The sequence below is a fragment of the Lipotes vexillifer genome, unplaced genomic scaffold (assembly GCF_000442215.2).
Source record: "Lipotes vexillifer unplaced genomic scaffold, Lipotes_vexillifer_v1.1 scaffold1470, whole genome shotgun sequence".
Classification (NCBI taxonomy): Eukaryota; Metazoa; Chordata; class Mammalia; order Artiodactyla; family Lipotidae; genus Lipotes; species Lipotes vexillifer.
In genome coordinates this window covers 261,566-284,131 of record NW_006771008.1, presented here as the reverse complement: position 1 = coordinate 284,131, position 22,566 = coordinate 261,566, and the positions used below count along the sequence as shown (strand labels likewise).

At 35.7% G+C, this 22,566-nt stretch overlaps 1 protein-coding gene across 1 annotated transcript; it reads right to left on the bottom strand.

The window, feature by feature from the left end:
- Nucleotides 1-1,927: 1,927 nt before the first annotated feature.
- Nucleotides 1,928-3,291, bottom strand: LOC103072884 (syntenin-1-like). The gene is given in 2 exon segments (XM_082931000.1): nt 1,928-2,776; nt 3,259-3,291. Coding segments are annotated over 2 exon segments (882 nt in total).
- Nucleotides 3,292-22,566: the final 19,275 nt, after the last annotated feature.

Genomic DNA, 22,566 nt, shown 5'->3' with positions numbered 1-22,566 from the left:
ATCACTTATATGTGGAATCTAAAATATGACACAAATGAACTTATTAACGAAATAGACTCACAGACATAGAGAACAGACTTATGGTTGCTAAGGAAGAGGAGAGGTGGGGGAAGGATGGATTGGGAGTTTGGGATTAGCAGATGCAAATAATTATAAAATGGATAAACAACAAGGTCCTACTATATAGCAAAGGGAACTATATTCAATATCCTATGATAAAACCATAATGGAAAAGAACAGGTAATAGAATACATATATATATATTCTATTATATATATAATTGAATCACTTTGCTTATACCAGAAAGTAACACAACATTGTACATCAACTATACTTCAATAAAAAATAAATTTGAAACAGTTCCTCTTTTCCAACTGCAAAAAAAACCCCATCATTATTCTGTAATAATCAAGATATGCACATAACATTTTGGCCCTGTGGTAGGCAGAATTCTAAGGTCGCCCTACAAAGTATCCTAGCCCCTAGTGTACCAGGGACTCCCATTTATTGCATTCAACCAAGGGCTAATCTAGGTATTGCTGTGAAGGTATTTTGCAAATGTAATTAAGATCTAGAATCAGTTTACCTTAAAATAGAGAGATTCTTTTTTTTTCAGACTAAAATCTCACTTTATTTATACATTTTCAATTAAAATAGAATAGGCATAAACCAAAGAGAAGGAAAAACAAATCAGGATGAAGTGTCACTGTCATTCTGTTTGCAGGGAGGGGTCAGGAAATGGAACAAATTACCAGGATAGCATTCTAAGACATCCCAGAGCAGCTAGGTTACATGTAAGTGCCAAAAACAGGTATTATCCCACTTAATCTACACATGAAAAAGAAGTCAAAGTTTATCCTATTTAGTACAAGAATTTTTACATTACATATATAGTGATTCATTTCTCAGAAAGTGATACCAGTAACTTTTAGAGGAAAAGTTTCCATTGCACAAGGACTAGAAAATCTCAAATGCAAATAAGCAGCTGTGCTATTGCTCAATATGTACCGTTACACTGCTCTGGGCTAGTGTCCGTTTCAGTTTAACAGAGAACTGCATTTGGGGTTTTAGAAAGGCAGCAATAGTTTGGCTTTTATTCTAGATGCTTAACGTTGTTTGTTAAGGTGACAGTCCAAGCATATTAAGTAAAGGTAGTTAAAATGTAATGATAGTCGGGCTTCCCTGGTGGCGCAGCGGTTGAGAGTCCGCCTGCCGATGCAGGGGGCGCGGGTTCGTGCCCCGGTCCAGGAAGATCCCACATGCCGCGGAGCGGCTGGGCCCGTGAGCCATGGCCGCTGAGCCTGCGCGTCCGGAGCCTGTTGCTCCGCGACGGGAGAGGCCACAACAGTGAGAGGCCCGCGTACCGCAAAAAAAACCCAAACAAACAAAATGTAATGATAGTCAATATAGTCTCTTGCAGCCTACATACACTGTATAATAATGCTAACATGGAATGAAACCAGTGTTACTTAATTGGTGTTTTGTACAAACAGAACTGAAAGAAAAAAAGTAATCATTCTAAACGTACTATGGTAACAGTAAAAATGCACATATACCATAGAACTAAAGTGATATGAACAGCACTACCTGATACCCAGGATTGAAGGTGACTGGTTCCAACAAAGCTGAGCCTGTATCAGTCATCCTAATGACACGGGTTGAAAAAGCATCTGGTTTCCAGTAAAGACACTAGTCTATGAAAGTAAGTCTTTCAACTGTAAAATCAGGATAAGGCTACAACTATCTTGAAGTCTGAACAAGATATCAGATCAAACAGTAAGATTCCCAGCCCTACTGTAAGACAGGAAGGTCCTCATGCAGCATATGCTTGCTGGCTCCTAGAAAGCTTCATGTGCATAATATAAAGGTAAGTTGACAGAGATGTAAACGGGAGAACTTCAGTGAAGTTTCTACTGTGCCGTGACTTCTAAACCTCAGGAATGGTGTGATCCATCAAGCTTTTCATAATGCTTGGTGCCATCCGTTTAATAATATGTTCAAATATAAAAGCAGGCGTGATTGTAATAGTAACTACATTCCCAGCTGTTGACAGTATGTCTGCGATTTGAGAGTCCTTCAGTCCAATGACATTCTATCCGTTGACCTCACAGATGCTGTGTTCCGTGAGAAGACCGTTTCTAGCTGCAGAACTATCTTTCACTACGGATGTGATTTTTCCATTTTTAAAGACAAAGCCAACATGTCCAGTACTGTTCTTATGCATGGTAATTGTCCGTTCAAAGGGCCTGTCACGAATGGTCATGGTAATCTTCTCTCCAATAGCCTGCTTGAGCACCTTGTGTGCTCGGTCGGAGCTCCAGCCAGCACAGTTCTCCCCGTTGATCTGGAGCACCTGGTCCCCGAATCGCAGACCAACCGGCGAGGACGGAGAATTTGCCTGGACTAGCTGAACAAATATACCATTATCTATGGATTTAAGCCTCAGCCCAATTTTTCCATCTTGATCCTTACACAAAATGACTTCCCAAATCCCTTGCTTAATTTCTGCCCTGCGGATTGTAGTATCATTACCAGTTACAGGAGCCACCATATAGTTCATACTGGAAGCTCTTGCTACCAACTGCACCTGACATGGTGCTCCAGGGACCATGGCCATATTTGCACGTATTTCTTCTTCATTTAAACTCAGGCCCTTGTACTGAGAGAGCTCCAGATACAGTTTAGGATAGAGATTTCCATCTTGAGAGATGGGAGCAGAAGCTTCAGATAGAATTGCTGGATTGGCAGGGTTTGCAGAAAAGGCAGTTTGAGCTTGCTGTTACATCTCCAGGCAGCTAGCTTTCTGCTCAGGACATAAAAAGTCTTCTAATGGAAATACCCATATAATTTGCTTTTCCTTAAAGAGGTCAGCCTGATGTAGATTGTAGCCCTCTTTATCTTCCAATACAACATTTGCCAGTATCAACTGTTTCCTTCTCTTTCTGCTGCTTTCAAAATAAAAAACCTCTGCTCGGGCTTCCCTGGTGGCGCAGTGGTTGAGAGTCTGCCTGCCGATGCAGGGGACGCGGGTTCGTGCCCCAGTCTGGGAGGATCCCACATGCCGCGGAGCGGCTGGGCCCGTGAGCCATGGCTGCTGAGCCTGCGTGTCCGGAGCCTGTGCTCTGCAACGGGAGAGGCCACGGCAGTGAGAGGCCCGCGTACAGCAAAAAAAAAAAACAAAACAAAAAAACCTCTGCTCAAAGTCTACTATGGTTAATTTAAAGTTCAATTCCATAAAAACTGAATCACCTTGTCTACCTTCAGGTCTTCAAGAGATGGGTACAGAGACATTTTTTCAGGATTTTCCTCCCAATCAAAATCCACCCATAATTGGCTGCTCTGTGGAAACAGAGATGGGCCCTCTAATTATCTGCTCTTCTGCCAGGTGGCAAGATGCTGAGCTCTGTCAGCAGAGGAAGCTGGAGGCACACGAGGCCGCAGGGACCCACGTGCTGCAGCCGCCGCCGGTCACTGGCTTAGACTTCTGAGACCCAGAGAGAGGAGGATGGTGCCCGAGGACCGCCCGCGCCACGCGTCCCAGCCTTCCGACGGCGCCTTCCCTCCACGCCTTCCGTCTCCTAGAGAGATTCTTTGGGTGGGCCCGACCTAATCACATGAGCCCTTTAAAAGTAGGGATCAAAGAGAAAGTCAGAGACTCAAAGCACGAGAAGATTCACTGCACAGTTTCTGGCTTCTAAATGGATGAGGCCACATGACAGGGAATGCAGGCTGCCTCCAGAGCTGAGAGCAACCCTTAGTCCAGCCAACATCTTGCTATCAACTCTGTGATACTCTGAGCATGAACTCAGCCAGGTTGTGCTGGACTTCTGACCTGCAGAACTGAGTACTAACACATGAGTGTTGTTTTAAGCCACTAAATTTGTAATTTGCTGTGTATCAATAGAAAACTAATAGACCTTCATTAAAAGTTATACTGATGACATCTTTAGGGTAATGTGATTGAATGCCACTTTGTTTTTTAAATCTTGGTTTAACAATTTGTCATACAGAGATTAGAAAATCTTGTTGAGTTTAGTTTATTTTGATCCTTGGGTCTAATCACTACAGTTAATAAAGATATCTCAAAAGATATATAAATCTTGGCTAAACTTACTAAATAATGATACTTGGAGTTTTATTCCTAGCCATCCATTATACAAAGACTTGCTGAAATTCAAGAAGCAAATTTTATACCTCCTAAGGTTTGTTAATCAGTTATTATGGAAACTAATCAGAAGATATTATATTTTTGTATTTGTAATAAATGTGTTCAAAATTAACTAAAATTATTTGTTTATAATATTTTAAAACAGGTTAGAAAATTCTCTTGCCAAGTTTTGCACTTTTACAAATGTGAAATCTGTAACCTATTTTCAGCAGCAAAATCATATGACATGAAGTATTTCCTAGTATACATATCCATTTGCTATTTTTGGTACTTTTGCTTGAAAAGCATTTGCTTACTCGGTTTTTTGTTTAACTTAACCTTCCTTTTGAAAAGAAAGATTGATTTTTCTTTTAATTGAAAATAACTTCATGAAGTATACCCCTGCCAGCCAGTGGTCATCACAGAAAAAGAAAAGCTATTTGGAACTCATCTTTTCTGTAAAATAAATTTGGAACTCACCTTAGCTTCTTTGCCATGAAATAACCAGTGAACATCTATAAATACCAAAAGTTCTGATAATCTACATCTTATTATGAAATACTATACTATTTTACTCTTTAAGAAAATGAATTCATAAATCCTCTTAATTGGGCACATGTAAACTGTAATGTGTCCAACAATGACAAAAACAAATACACAAAAAGAACACTCCATGAGGACATGAATAGTCTTTTCAATAAATGGTACTGGGTTTACTAGATAGCCCCATGGAAATAAACAAAGTGTAACCATACATAAACATTAATTCCAAGTAGACATAAATGTGAAAGGAAACCATAAATCTTTTAGATGATAACGAGAGATTATCTTCACCATCATGAGGGTAGGCAAAAATTTTCTAAGCAGACACACAAAAAAGCATTAACCATAAAAGAAAAGATTGATAAATTGGACTTGACTAATATTGATAACTTCTGTTTATCAAAGATGCCAATAAGAAAGTGGAAAAGACAAGCCACAGAGTGGGAGAAGGTATTCATAATACATTTTTCTGGAAAAGGACTGATAAAGGACTTGTATAAAAAATACATAAAGATTAAAAATCAGTAACAAAAATAGATAATTCAATTTAAAAATGGGCAAAAGACTTAAAAGGTGTTTCACAAAAGATGATTCCCCAATAAGTATGTGAAAAGATGATCCATCTCCCTGGTAATCAAGGAAATGCAAATTAAAATCACAGTTATATTATTGCATATCCAGAATGGCTAAAATTAAAGAAAATAATAACGAATATTGGTGAGTTATATGAAGCAACTGGAACAGTCATAACCTGCCGGCAGGAGTGTAAATTGGAACAATCACTTTGGAAAACAATATGCACTTATCCTATAACACAGTTATCCCATTTCTAGATATATACTCACCAGAAGTGTGTACATATGTTCCTCAAAAGACATGTATGAAAGTGTTTAGAGCAGCATCACTCCCAAAAACCCCAAACTGAAAACATCATACATTTCCATTAGCATTATAATAAATGAATAAATTGTAACATATTTACACAATGGAATAATATGAAGTCACTAAAATGAACAAAGTACTTAGAACAACTTGGAAGAAATCTCACAAAACATAATGTTGAGAAAAAAACTTTGACACAAAAATGAGCATTCCATTTATATAAAGTTCAAAAGTAGGCAAAACGAAGCTATGTTGATGGAAGTCAGGGAGGTGGATGATAAGCGGGCAAGCACCTGAGGAGGCTTTTGAGCTGCTGTGATATTCTGTTATATAGATCTGGGCGTGTTCACTTTGTAAAGATTCACATATCATAGCAGTACACTTATGATTTGTGCACTTTACGTATATTTTGACAAGGAGTTACTTAAAAAAAGAAGACCACCACAGTAATCATCCACTGTCCCCTCAATACCCCAAATATGTCAGAAAACCATTTGGACTAAATGAGGATTCCAGGTTCAGTTGGGTATGAAAGGTCAAGAGAGCTTAAGTCCTTTCCGTTGGGTATGAAAGGTCAAGAGAGCTTAACTCCTTTCTATCTTACATCGAAATATATATGTATATAAAATATAAAAATGTTTTCTTTCCCAAAGTTGCTTTGTACTCTTCCTGGGAATGGCACACTCCAGTGTGTGGACCTTTGGTACATACAGTGTAAGGGAGCTGTGGAATTGAGCATGCATACCACACTGGTAACAGGGTGAAGGGTGAGGTGAGGGACAGTCTTCTCACTAAATTCATCCCTCAATTCTTGTTATTCCAAGTGCTTCTCTCTAATCCATCTCCTTCAGGGGTGTTACATCAAAAACAGAGGTCTACATTTTAGTGACTCAACAATTATATCACGCTTACTGAGCACAGTTTTATAACAAGAGGAAGTAACATAGGTTGTTCTTTATTTCTTATTATAAATGCATAACTTCTATTAAATATTTGCATTTAATTGAATCTGTCTTTCTACTCTACCTTAAATTTCTGAATCACTAATGACCTGCTCTGAAGACTGGGAACTCAGTAATATGTATCACAAGGACTGCAGTTCAGCTTTCATTACGAACTTTTAAGGCTTTGGTGACTGGCCTGAGGACCAAATTCTCACTTGCAACTTTGTTTGTAAGGATAATATGTTCCAGGTTTCACTGACCCACAAATGAACTTTTCAGAAGAAAAATAATTTGTAAATTAGGGATTCCTTGTGTAACTAAATTGTAGAAAATTTAAATATCAATAACAAAAATGTGTTTTTTGTGATTTAAATATACTTAAAATATATTTAAAATATATCACATTTAAAAATAAAATATATTTCTAAAATAGTACAGGAATGGCATAAGTAGGGCCTATCTTCTGAGATTAAGGTAAATTAATTAATAGACCAATTTGGGATGGAGATGATGAACAGTCAGGAACAGAATGGTAGACTAAAGTTGACAATTTTTTTCAATTCAAGGATAATATAAATTCAATACAAGATTACAAGTAAATCATTATTGTTAAAGTTGGAGAATAGTTTTAGACTCAGTGAAATAGCAAACTGAATGAAAAGCATCCTTTTTAAAGTAGCAGGTAGAGATTCAAGCCAGGCAGGTAACATTCTTCCTTCTTAATATTTTATTTTATATAATACAGTAGGATTCCTTCACATTTAAAATCTCCTCAATTTCTTTATTGAAAATAATTTAATGTAGCTGTTTAAAGCAAAGTTTTTGAAATCAGACTTTATTCAAATCTTAATTTTGCTACTTTCTAGTGGTTGACTTTTGACAAATTCTTTACCCCACTGGGTGCCAGTCTTCCCACCTGTGAATTGAATCCCCCCCATGGCCATTGTCAGGAATAAATGACACAGCCGATTTAAAGCACTTGGCACGATATCTGGTATATGGGAAATGTTCAATAAATAGTGTTCTCTGTAAATCTTTATATTTAGTGTGGGTTTAATATTTTCACTTTTGTTTGTCATAAGGGGAGCACAATAGGTTAACCTTGGATCATATGTTCTATTAATTGATATATAAATTATTGTATTCAGCTCTAGGAAAATAAGAATCCTCCATACAAACACAATGAAAATCATAATTTCATTCAGAAAATTAGTGGAAGTAAATGTCTTATTCAATAAACAGAAGTTTCTGTAAAACCAAAGTAACTCAATTATGTCTTCCATTCAGATGACATAGCTAAATGCACTTTGGAAAAATCAGCTTTACCATTTTTTTAAAAGAAGTTATTACACTAGTTATGAGGTGATAGTTCATAGGGGAGCCATTGATGTTGCTTCTTTTGCTTTTGTTGCTCTCTCTGAAATACATGATATACACCTTAAAATCTGCACTATTAATAGATTTCAAAGAAAAAAATGGGGAGGAAAAGGGAAGCATTTGTGCTTTAGTTCAGCATGTGGATGAGAACTGAGGGAAAACAGAAGTGAAAAGGACAGAGATGAGATATAGGGACAACCGTGTCCTGTAATTTTAAAAAGCCAGATGACAACTGGTAGAGAGTAAGTTCAGGTTTTCAAACAGTGCCAGGAGTCATGGTTTTAACTTTAAAAACACCGATTGTACTCTTGGGACTAAGGACTTACTTCACATCTGAGTATCCTTGTATATCTATTGTCCTTCTGGGCCATCCAGCTCTCCTTGCCAGATGTTAATTCTACACCCTCTTCCCAGCTTCTTCTGGTTACTGAAACCTCCCAACATCACACCTCTCCATGCTCTCTCTACTTTAATCATCAAGAGAGTCCTTGATTGCCTGATACTCATTGGAAAACAAAATAATTCCATGGGTTATTTTGCTTTGATTTTCAAAATTAGAAGAGTTTAAAGGCTCCTGAGGTGAAGTAAGCAATAGAAAAGGATGAAAACAAATGCTGTGAGGTTGGCATGGGATGACAGAATATGATATGCTGAGAGTGATTTCTTTATCCTTACACTAGTCATGTGTGGTTGTAAGGAGAAGCTTTTTCAAACGTGCTAGAAGATTTTTTTTTTTACCTGTGTGATGTTATTGAAGCTGAGATGTTTGTTTCCAAAACGATTTTTAATGAAGTCAACCCAAGAAGAACAATTTCTCATAATCAGATTAACACTCCATCATCTTTCTTAAAATAGTTCAGAGCCACTTAAAATGGCTGGATCAGTGACTGAAAGAGTATTGGAAATTTTGCTGAGTTCCTCATTACACTTATAACAAAAGGTTTATTGTGGCATCAAATAGAGTAGTAAATACCTGTTTTCTCGTCTGCTTTCCACCTACCTCCTTTCAGTTTTTTTTTTCCATCAAATTGTCATTTGGCAAAAATAAGCATTTTCCTTAATTTGAAGCCAACTCTTCAAGTACAGTCATTTTGAAAAATTCAACAGTATTATTATTTACTAACTAGCTATGGTCCATACATCATACTTCTATCACATGCCAATCTGCAGATTGCAGGACAGTGGGGGGATGCTCCTCAGTGTTTACACATGAAAATGATTCTCTATCTAACCTCTCGCAACTGCAAAATACCACTTCCATCTAGAATGACTCTACTGATGCTGCTTAGTTAAAGTGGAGATCAGGAAAGTGAATTCAGAGTGTGCTATGAGTTAGCAAAAATTTCTCAAATATCTAGGCAAAGTAATGATATATTTAGAGGAAACCATACAGCATTCTTGATTCCAGTTGAAATCTTATACAGCTCTGCTTAGATTAACTCCTGATAAAGATGAGATGGAAAGGATATAGGCATTTCTTTCATAATTGTAACTTACCAAGATTTTTCTAAGAGCATTTTCCTGTGGGTCTCAAAAGAATTTGTGAAATATATTCATTCACTAGATATACATCTATTCCTGTGTGGTAAATGGCATATTCGTCATCTTTAGGAAACAATGAAATTTCATTGGGTTACTCAAAATAATGTTAAATTTATGTCCATCTGATTCAACAGATGTCTACGTTTACATTGCAGGAGCACAGTGATATTTGTGTAAAGTGAGCCCTAAAATAAGTCATTGTGTATAACATGTTGGGATGCTTGCTTCTTTGAGCAGAGGATGAGTTACATATTTTATCCATAAGTATAGACTTGTTCCTAGTTAGTGCTAACTTGCTTTCTAAATCTTTTCCTGAAGATAAATTATAGGCAGTTCTAAGATAAACATATATATGCAAGCATGAATGAAAGACACACAGACAATTACTTATGTTTGGTCTGCAGCTAAACAAGTATTGGCAATTGCATTGGACTATTTAGGGAAAAGATTCATATCAGGAAACAAAGACGGCTCATTTCTCTCTGCACTGATTTCAGTGGTGGCTATGGGAGAAAGGCTTGCTCATAACTTTAACAGGCAATTCAGGTAATTCACTCTACATGTTAAAGATTTTTAAACCTCCATCTTTAATCTATTTAAATCTATTTTCTAACCCTATCTCCAAAAAGAACTCTTCATTTAAAAAAGATCATGTTTCCATGTTCTTGGCCCTTTCTGACACACTTCATTATTTGTACAGAGGGCCAGCAACTTGATATTTCTTTCTTAAATTTCTCTTCCTTTTCAGTAGCAAAGAAATCTGGGATACCTCCATAATTATTTTACGATGTTTCCTTTAAGGAAAAAATTGGCATCCCTTTTCTACAAATATTACTCAGTAGGACTTTGGAGAGACATTCAAGGTAGTTCTAACATTAGGTTCTTTCAAGTTTAAAAGAAATATATTTACCTTTAATTGCCCTCAGTTGAATTTTGTAGAGCTGACTATCTGACTTTCTGGAAATTTTCAGGTAAAATCCTATACATGTTGCCAATAGGGGGAACAATTTCTGACTTGAAGGTTTAATTTGGTTTACGCACTACTAACTTACAAAGCAGCATATTCATTTATGTAAGGTTTTTTTTTTTTTACTTTTAAATAAGGAGTTAGAAATGCTAGTGAGCTGATAATTTCAGGATCAAAAATTTTTCATTTTTATTTTCTTAAGTAGAGATTCTTAACCTCCATAATTTTTGGAGGTTGATTTTTACATTTTTGATACAGGTTTCTCGTATAAGCCACAGAGTTCTTTCCATAGAGAAATCTTAAGTTAATATTTATTTAATATTTTGAAGATATCATGAATTAAGGGAATTATTTTAATACATATATATTTAATTTTATTATATATTTTAATTGTAATATTTCTGAGTTATTTACTGTGTACTTTTTCTTTTGACTTCCCAAATAGCAAACATCTGACAATGTCATCTACATTACTGCTATTTAATTCCTGCTCTGTATCTCACTGTCTACTCAACATTTCTTCTTGGATATTTAATAACCATCTTAAATCTGATCATCTCAAACCTGAACTCTTTGATCCCCAGTTCTACCCCTCAAGCCCTATATCCTCCTTTTCTATTTCGGTGAAAGACTACGTCTTCCTTCCAGTTTTTAGGCAAAAAATCTCAGACTCAGACTCATCCTTAACTTTCTCTGTCTCTCATATCCGACATTTAATCTATCAGTATATCCTATCAACTCACCCTTCAAAATTTATTCAAAATTTTTACCACTTCTCACCATCTCCACTGCTACAACTACCCACCAGGAACAAATCACCATTTTCCCTTACCTAGACTCCTGCAAGTCTCCTCAGTAGTCTTTTTACTTTCATCTTTGTATAACTATAGTTTCTTCTCAACACAGCAACTATAGTAATCCTTTTAAGAAATAGTAGATCTCATCACTGTCCTGTGCAAAACCATCCAATGTTTATCACGTCACGTACAGTAAAAGCCAAGGTCCCTGCAAAGGCCTGCATGTTCCTCCTGGATCTGCCCACCCACCACACCACTGGCAACTCACCTTCCATTCTGACCCTCACCAACTCCACTCGTGCCACGTTGAACTCCTCACTGCTTCTCCAACAGGCCAAGTATGCTTTATCTCAGCATCTTTGCATTTCCTCTTCTCTCTGTCTGTAATGTTCCACCCTAAATATCCACTGGCCCACTTTGTCACTTCCTTTGGTTTCTTATCAAATGTCATCTTACCAGAGAAATCTACCATGACCACCCTATATAAAATAGCTCACCCTTACCACCATCACCAATCTCTAACCCTTTATCTTGCTTTATTTTTCTTTGGATTGCACTTATTACCATCTGAACTGTTGAGTATTTCTTACAATTTGTTTTGTTTGTCTACCTCCATTATATTATAAACTCCATGAAAAAGGGACTTTGTTTATTTTGTATGCCAGTACCTGGCACCTAGGCTCTTGACAAACATTAATTGAAAGGGTATATGAATGCACAGTGCTCTGCTCAGTAAACACCACCTGGGCATTACATTATTTCTGAGTTGAAATAGTCATGTAAAAAGTATTGACCACAGCCTAGTCTGTCTTTAGAATAACCCCATTTTCACAGAATATTTATGTGAAACTTGGGTACATGTGGAATCATCAAACTCTTGGCTAAATAGGTCTTACTTTAACTACTAAAACAAAAAAAAACCTGTGCTGATCATTATTGCACTAAAAATTTTCTTTATGTTCCCTATCATCATCACCCTCTACTAATATTTACGGTTCACCTCCTGTGTTGCAATCTTTGCTTGTCAGATTATTACTTGAGTATCTTGTACTTTGTCTCTAGAGAAGTGAAAATTGGAAGATTAAAAGATAAAGAAAATGTATACATAATACAGGTAATGATCAGAATTATTGTCACTGTAATTTTATTGGTTCAGAACAGACTCTGAAATATTTCTGGGGAGCTGTGTCACCTACCAGCATGTCATTCCTTATGCTTTCATTAGTTCTCCAACTCAATAATTTCCTTTGTTCATTTCTCATTAATATCCAGGTGGTAGGATTGTAGTTAAGAAATATGTTGAACGTTTGATTATTGATCAACCTGATGACAATGTCAGGCCGCATAATATAATGAATCCATGAAAGAATACTCTCGTTCATTTTTAATAGTAAAAGCACTGTTTTATTACTGTTCTTATTTTTTTCTTGGCTTCTGCTGGGAGTATGTTCTAGTTTCTAGTCACCTTACACTTAATCCTTTTTAATCCCTTGGCAGTCTGACCACTCAAATATTTCATCTGATAATAATCCAAAATTCAGAGATTTACATGAAGACTCACAAAAGAACAGTATTTTTTCTGTTTTTCATTTCCCAGGTTGTCCAAATTAGGCTCACAAGTGCCTGGTGTCCACTCAACCTCAAAAAAGCTATGCTTGAAAGAGGGGTTCACCATAATAATACTAAAGGTCAGATAACGAGCCTAAAAACCTGTTAGCAATAGCCATGTGAGTAATTTACAGTAAAGCAACTAATAGGCCTATTTAATTGTCTCTTTGTATTTTGCTTCAAAACTCCACTTTCAACATTTTGTTTAAATATCTTACCTAGGAATGAATTTATATTAACTATAATAATTTTTAGGCTTCTATAAACTTTAGGTTTCTATAAAATTTCTTTATTAAAAAATGCATACATGAGAGAATATGACATCACGAGCAAAATATTCCACTGCCTGGAGTAAGACTTTTCTTACTTGGTAAGCAAATATATAATATCTACTTTTTGTTGTAAGAATTTCAAACACACTAGGAGAGCTTTAATTCCCAAACACAGAGGACTATTTCATTTACTACATTTATTACCTATGTGATTATGAAATAACATTGGAATTTGACATGTTCAAGAATAGGCACCCTTCTTTAGGTATAATTTTTTTTTTTTTCCCAGAAGAGTCTAATTGGGTCTATAATTATTCGTTTACAAATGAGATTTTTTTTTGGTCCATCTACAAAGGATTTGTCAATATTTTACACTGCACTACGTTCTTACTGGTATTTATCTAAGCTAGAAACGAATATATTTATGATGCACTTTAGAGTCTAAAGTTGCTTGAAGAAGAGATTGGAATACTTTTTAAATGACCGAGTGCTTTCTAATATTGCAGACTAGAAATAGTTTTCTACACTTAAGCTTCCTTCAGATCATCAAATGCTAACAACTTTTATTCCTCTGGCTCAGCTATGCCTCAGTTCACCAAAGGATTAATGACTATTTTTTTTTTTTTTTTTTCTTGCGTTATGTGGGCCTCTCACTGTTGTGGCCTCTCCCATTTGCGGAGCACAGGCTCCGGACACGCAGGCTCAGCGGCCATGGCTCACGGGCCCAGCCGCTCCGCGGCATGTGGGATCTTCCCGAAACGGGGCACGAACCCGCGTCTCCTGCATCGGCAGGCGGACTCTCAAGCACTGCGCCACCAGGGAAGCCCAATGACTATTTTTTTAAAATGTTCTTTTGAGATCAGTCTAGGCTGGAGAAAAATATTTTACTAAACCTTCTTTGCCTTTGTAAGTAGTCTGAGGCTGCTAGAGAACATGTACCTGGGAGTTGGGACATTTGATTCACATAAGCAAGCCCTTTGGGATGAATTTTAAACAAGTTAGGACCTTGAGCTACAGGTCAAAGCCATTACTTTTCACGTTCTGTAGGTGAAAAACAACTTGTTTTTTTATTTTAAAAATGGTGTTTTGAGACACAGGTAGCACTTGGAATTAAATAAGAATGTGTTTGTGGCCACTTGTGAAGCTCAGACGTAGTTGTAGAAACTTGAGAATGACGTGAAGGAAAGCGAACCAACTGAACATTTCAATTTCTGTGAGAAGCAGTGTGATGTGAAAAATCGAGAGCTCTGAAGACAGACAAGGGAGTGTCTAACCTTGAACATTTAGTAGCTTAGCACCTTCCTTATCTTGGACAAGCCACATATTATCACCACCATAAGACTACTATCACTACTAGAACAGCTATACTTCCAATAACTTGCCCAATCACAGAGATTTTTAAAAAATAACTTCCCTATGTCTCAGGGTTTTTGCTTGTTTTTATTGTTTTTCCAACTGAAAACCTACCTTTTGTAGGTTTTCTAAACTTACTGAACTTAGCCCAAATTCGTTGTAATAGTGGCAGACAGCAAGAATTTTTTTTCACAATCTTAAAATTTTCTGAACTATAAGCAGCTCACCTAGAGTTTAAGGCTACTTCCGATTATAATCCAGTTTCCTAAAGATTATCAAATGGAGCCATGTGTACATACTTGACTGGCAATATCTATTTGTTGAAAAGAATTTATTGACTCCATACATACACATAAAAATGCTGAAGACTTCTGATACCTATTTTTTTACTTAAGTATAGTTGACCTACAAGATTATATTAGTTTCAGGTGTACAACATAGTAATTTGATATTTTTATAGATTATACTCCATACAAAGTTATTATAAAATATTGAAGATATTCCCTGTGCTATACATTACTTTCTTGTAACTTATTTATTTTATATGTAGTAGTTTGTACCTCTTAATTCCCTTCACTATTTTGCCTCTCTCACCCTTCCTTCTGGTAACCACTAGTTTGTTCTCCATATCTATGAGTCTGTTTCTGTTTTATTATAATTGTTCATTTGTTTTATTTTTTAGATCCCAAATATAAGTGAAAACACACAGTATTTGTCTTACTCTGTCTGACTTATTTCACTTAGCATTATGCCCTCCAGGTCCATCCATGTGGTCACAAATGGCAAAGCTTCATTCTTTTTTATAACTGAATAATATTCCATTGTAAATCTTGGTGAGGATATTGAGAAAAGGGAACCCTTGTGCACTGTTGCTAGGAATATAAATTAGTGCAGTCATTATGGAAAAAGCATGGTTTCCTCAAAAAATTTGATTTTTTTTTTTTTTTTTTGGCTGCATTGGGTCTTCTTTGTTACACTTGGGCTTTCTCTAGCTGCAGTGAGTGGGATCTACTCTTCGTTGTGATGCACGGGCTTCTAGCTGCCATGGCTTCTCTTGTTGCGGAGCATGGGCTCTAGGCGAGCAGGCTTCAGTTGTTGTGGCTCGCGGGCTCTAGAGCGCAGGCTCAGTAGCTGTGGCGCAGGGGCTTAGTTGCTCCTTGGCATGTAGGATCTTCCCGTACCAGAGCTCGAACCTATGTCCCCTGCACTACCAGGCGGATTCTTAACCACTCTGCCACCAGGGAAGCCCTGATATCTATTATTTTAATGAACATATGGCATTTGTAAAATTGCACCTGAAATTTTGATTTGTTAAATCTCCTAGAAAAATGGAACAAGTTTGGGAAAGAAGAAAATATTGTTTATTGTGTATCTTTTATGTCCCAGGCAACAAACTAAGCATCTGAATAGCATCAAGGCTAATACATAAATATAAAATGGCTTTATTTTTTTTAACCACCAGCACTGAGTTTGCTGTGTGGAGTAGTCAGTCCATCCACAGTTGACAGGTTGATCACTGAACATCTCCAGGGAACACATTCACCTTGTAGCCCTCTCTCATGACCTTAGCTCAATCCATTTGTACAATTTATCTTCAATAACTTTCTATTATTCAACAATCACTATTGTTTTCCTACTCACCCCATGCCTAGGAGGTTCCACTTTAGTGGTTTGGAGGCTTAGATGTGTGTGTGTGTGTGTGGCGGGGGGGGAGGATATTCCGGTTCCCAAATCTCAACCCTACACTCCCCCTAATGTGTACCTTTCTAGAAATGTTAGAGCTAAGTGGAGGGAAGGGGAGGGGAGGCAGTTTCCTTGGATAACCACCCATGACAAAACTATAGTCCTCCCTTTAATTAGTGCAAACTCCTCAACTTGCTCATTGGCTGCGGGTTTGATGTTGACATGTTGGCCCTATAGGTGAATGGCTCACTCCCGTACAGCTCACCTGGGCATTGGTGGCCCCTTCTAAAATTAAGCCACATATTTTTATCCTCCTGGCGGCCTCATACTTCATTCCTCTGAAAAGTACATGCCTTTGACCCACACTCCTATAGTCTAATGTTCAACCGTGGTTCCATGGGTTACCTAGTCTCCTGGTGAGTTCTCAGACCAGAGACACTTGTGAGATCAGACATTGAGATGACACTGTTTTTCTCTCTTACTTCTCTCAGGCTTCCCAGCAAACCTTTTCCTCTCATGTTTTTTTACCCATGCTTTGGTAACACAAAGAACAGGAAGTCTGATGGCTAAATAGATATCACATCAGAAAACACAATGTAGGTTCCTCATTTTACAGGTATCTCTTTGGGCCACCCACTTTGGTTTTCAAAAGGAAAAGCATGCCACCCACTCAAATGGGAGACGGGCATATGGAATGGCTCCTTTTCATGAAATTTTCCACAATTTCCTGCATTCTTACAGAAATAAACAGAATCTCTCAATATAGGTTAATGACCTTACACCAAATGGAAATTATGGGGAGCCAAAACTGTTCATGTGCAGTTCTGACAGGTATATTTGAAAGTGCCTCAAGTAGGAAGAATCCTTACCTAAAATCCCTGGACCAACCTTAGGTTTCAAAGCAGGTCTATGAACCCCTGAAATTATGTGCAATATTTTTTATGTGAATGCATATGTGTAATATCCTTGGGTATTCCAAATGCTTTCATCAGAAAATTAAAATGAAACAAAACAAAACAAACCAGCAAAAATTCCATAACAACTGTTTGTTCCATAGCATTGGATGCATATTCTTTGAGAAATTCTCCTATAAAGTCTCCTTTTTCTCATCCTAATACAGATATTGTATACTGACTTTGAGATTAAGAATTCTGGAAAATACTTAGAGGACGCTTCTTTTTATGTTGTGAATTAAATGCAGATCTTTGTGACTAAACAGTCCTCAGGACTTGGGCTAGCATCCTTTACAAAGAATATGTGGCTCCTGGAAGATCACCTCACCACAGCTTGAAGCTAAATGCAACTAAAAATATCTACCAGAATTTGAATAAATTCTTATGACAGAAGTTGGCATCATCTCTAAAATCTAGATTTATGCACACTAATTTGATCATTATCTACCATTACATATTTGAGGGCACAGATCCAAGGTTCAAGGCCAGAAACTTTGCCGAAAGTAGCTTGCACCACAAACCTAACTGTGTAGGAGAGGATAAAAATTCTTCAACAACTGTTCACCATTATTCTCATCTTAGATTTGTAATAAGAATCTATTGAAAACAGAGTTTTGTCTTATAAAAGCTACCCTTTTATATGTTTTAAATCTTAAAAAATTTTGAATAGCAAAAGCTTTAAAATGTATGTATAGTTTCCACATATAAGCAATATCATATGATATTTGTCTTTCTCTGTCTGGCTTACTTAACTTAGTATGATTATCTCCAGGTTCATCCATTTGCTGCAAATGACATTATTTCATTCTTTTTTGTGGCTGAGTAATATTCTATTATACATATATACATACATATATATGCCACATAAGATACAAATAGAGCTTATTTACAAAAGAGAGACTCACAGACATAGAAAACAAACTTTTGGTTACCAAAGGGGAAAGGGGAGGAGGGATAAATTAGGAGGTTGGGATTAACATATACACATTACTACATATAAAATAGATAACCAACAAGGACCTACTGTATAGCACAGGGAAATACACTCAACATTTTGTAACAACCTATAAGGGAAAAGAATCTGAAAAAGAATATATACATGAATATATATACATGAATATACATATATGAATATATATATATGAATCACTGTGCTGTACACCTGAAACTAACACAATATTGTAAATCAACTGTACTTCAATAAAAAAGTATATGTATATGTTAAAAATCTATTATAGAGATTGTCATTCTGCTTATGTCTTTCATTATTTAAGCTCAGACTCATTTATAGGTATCAATTTATTTATTGCATGAATCAAATTTCATTTTCATCGACAATACAGTAGATGTATAGTATTTAATTTAAAAAAAGAACCCTCAAAAGACATTTTCAGCCTAACTCAATCTTTTTCTTTTTTTGGAAAGAATTCTTTTTATTGTTTATTTTTTTCAATTTTTATTTTATATTGGAGTATAGTTGATTAACAATGTTGTGTTGTTAGTTTCAGGTGTACAGCAAGTTACACAGTTATACATATACAAGTATCTATTCTTTTTCAAATTGTTTTCCCATTTAGGTTGTTACTTATGGTGAGATTCTTTTCTTAATAGTTTAGGATAATTAAAGACTTTTTAAAGATAATAGCTTCAGAAATGAATTTATCCCCCCCAAAACAACAGAACTATTTTAAACTTTCTTAAATTAAGAGTGCTTCCCTTGATTTTTTTTTTTTTTTTTACTTCATCAGATGTAAAGTATTGCTTAAACTCACTTTAAAGGAGTAGTCAGCTGCGGTAATCATCTCTAAAGAAAAATACAGTGAAAGCTATAATCTGCCAATGTTTTAAATTTTGAAGACAAAAGCAGTAGAATCATATACTTCATCAATGTGAGACATATAACTCAATACTAATACTGTAAAGATGAGAAAGAAAGGAGACTTCACTGAAATCAATATAATGACTAAATTATTACCTACTATAGGAGTGGTGGAATATTTCTGATATACCATTGTAAATAATAAAACCTTTAATGTTAAATTAGGTAACACTGGTTACCAAACTGCTTCCATGTAACCTAACTACACATTTTACTCTAATTTGCAATCATTACACATTCAGCAGTATCTCCCAGACAACTTTCTGCCAGAAATCATGCAATTATATAATATTAGGAGTTGACCTTTTGTTATGTAATCCTGCCCTCATCCATTGGAGATGAGAAAGCTGAAAATAACATGAGCACTGGATTAGCATCAGATCTGATATAAATCTGTCCTTCTGATAATCACATGACTTTTTGAATTCAACTTCATTTCGTTGCATCTCTGTTTTCTTGTCAAATTGGAGAAGTGTTATAAGGATCAAATGAGATGACATGTATGAAAGTACTTTGTAAGTGTTGAAATCATTGTTTTGTGAATTATGGAACACCATGTGTCTCTGCATGGTATGCAGTTTGCATGTATACACACACCACTAGGGGAGCTCAATTAGGGCAGATTCTCTGATGCATCCCAAGGGACTTGAAAAGACAGCACTGGAATTTGTACCTAGTCCATCAACCTTAGTTCCACTCCCAGCAGTTATGGTCACTACTCGAGTGGCTCAGGAGGAAACCCTCCAACAAGACAAGAAAGAGATGGAGAATCTTTACCCTAGTTTAGTATTTAGCCAAAAGATGATTAAGAATTATCTTATCATTTTGTCTCTCCAGAATCTGCAAAGCCTGAAACCTACTTTTCCCAAGATCCGATGCTAGTTTAGGTTTCACCATTGAGAGTCACCACACAATAACTGTAAGGTGAAAGAGAATCAGAGCCATTTCGCTCCGGCAGCAGTAGGCCAGCGAGCAAAAGATAGATGTGATGTTTTTTCAGTGGCTTCAGGCGTTCTGTGAATCACCTGTGTCAGTGCTACAGGCAGTTGATAGGTCTGATCATTCTCTTTGCCATTGTCTACAACTTCCAGATTTCCTGAAAGTCAGTGATGCCTTTCCTGACCTTTGTTTTTCTAGCTTTTCTAATGCTTTTGCATGCATGTAATTTATTGTATTAAATCTCTTCCTGTTTTCTTTACAAAATCCTAACTGATACAGTATCCCATTTGCCTAGATATTCATGAGTTCTTTATCAATTACCAAATTACTGCACAACACATAATCCCAAAACTCAGTGGCTTAAAGCAACAACAATGGTTAAACTAGAAATCAATTAAAAGGATATTTACAAAGTCTCCAAATATCTGGAGACTAAAAGACTTTTAACCAAGCCATTAGTCATAGAAGAAATTGAAGTAGGAACTAGAAAATATTTTTATCTAAATGAAAATGAGAATACATCTTTGCCAAAGTAGTCAAACTTGTGAGATTCAGATAAAGCACTGCTTAGAGAGAAATTCATAGAACTAAGTGCCTGTATTAGAAGAGAAGGAATATTTGAAATCAATGACTTCAGCTTCTACCTTTAAATATTAGAAAACGAAGAGCACATTAAATTCAAAGTAAGCAGCAGAGTAAATAAAAAGTTAAGAACAGAAATCAATAACATAAAACACACACATGAAAACAGAAAAAAATCCATGAAACAAAAAGCTGATTCTTTGAGAAGAGCAAAATTGATAAATGTCTAGCCAGACTGATTGGGAGAAAAAGGAAAGAAGGCACAAATGACCAATATCAGGAATATTAGAGGATGTAACTACAGACTTTATAGATGTTTAAATGATAACAAAGAAACATTATGAACAACTTAATGACAATAAATTTGATAATCTAGGTGAAATTCATTGACAGGCATGAACTAGCAAGGCTCATCAGGAAGAAATGGTTTCTTTAATTTATTTTTAATTTATTTTATATTGGATATTGGAGTATAGTTGATTTACAATGTTGTGTTAGTTTCAGGTGTAGAGAAAAGTGATTCAGTTATACATATACATATATCTATTCTTTTTCAGATTCTTTTCCCACATAGGTTATTACAGAATGTTGAGTAGATTTCCCTGTGCTATACAGTAGGTTGTCGTTGATTATCTAATTTATATATAGTAGTGTGTATATGTTAATCTCAAACTCCTAATTTATCCCTCCACCCACCCCACCAGGAAGGAATGGTTAAACAGAATAGCCCTACATTTATTAAAGATGTTGGCTTTGTAGTTAAAAACTTTTCCACAAAGGAAACTCGGGGCCTGAATTGTTTCACTGATGAATTTGACCAAATATTTAAGAAAGAAATAATAACAATTATACATAAATCCTTCCAGGAAAGTTAGGAAGAGAGAATACTGCACAACTCATTCCATGAACTCAGTATTTTTCTGATATCTAAGACAATGCAAGAATAGAAAAGCATGGACTCACCTACCTCACAAAAAGAGGTGCAAAATTTCATAACATTTTAGCAAATCTATACCAATGGTTTATAAGAAAAATAAAACATGATCAAATGAAAGTTATTACAGGAATACAGGTTATGTTTAATATTTAAGAGTTAATCACTATAATTCACATGTCCACAGAGTAATATAAACATAATCCCCTCATTAGATGCAGAAAAAAGCATTTGACAAACCTATTAGCAAATAAAAAATAGAAGGGACTTCCTTGACCTTAATGAGGAAAGACTGAATACTTTACCCCAAACATAAGGAACAAGGCAAAAATGTCCACTCTTACGATTTCTGTTCAACATTGTGCTGACGATTCTATTCAGAAGCAATAGGCAACAACAACAACAACAACAACAACAACAACAAAAAATATATATATATATATATTTAGATTAGAAACAAACAAGTAAAACTATACTTACAATCTGATTGTATATGTAGAAAATAGTAAGAAATTTATAAAAACGATAGTGAGTTTAACAAGGTTGTATATTACAAGGTCAACATAAAGAAATCAATTGTCTTTCCATATACTAACATCAAGCAATCTGAAATTGAAATTTAAGATACCATTTTAAGTAGCATCAAATTATGAAATTCTTGGGGATAAACTTGTCAAAAAATATGCAAGACCTGTAAACTGAAAACCACAAAAACTTTACTGTGACAGAGTTTAAAAAAACCCCAATAAATGGAGAGATGTACTGTGTTCAGGAATAGAAAGCTCAGTATTATTAAGATATTAATTTCCCCTTCATTGAATCTATAATTACAATCTCCACCCACTATCAAAAAAAATCTGAGCATCTTTTTGTAGAAAATCACATACTGATTGTAAAATTCATACAAATGAATTTGATCTATAAAATTCACAATTATTTTGAAAAATAACAAGCTTTTAGACTTAAAACCTAATTTCAAAATTAATTATAAGGTAACATTAATTAAGACACTGTGCTATTGACATGGGAGATCGATAAATACATCAGTAGAACCGAAAAGAAAGTTCAGGAAAAGACCTATACGTATATGGTCAATTGATTTTCTTTTTGTCAAATTATTTTTGGCAGAGGTGACAAGAGGAAAGAATAAACTTTTCAATGAAT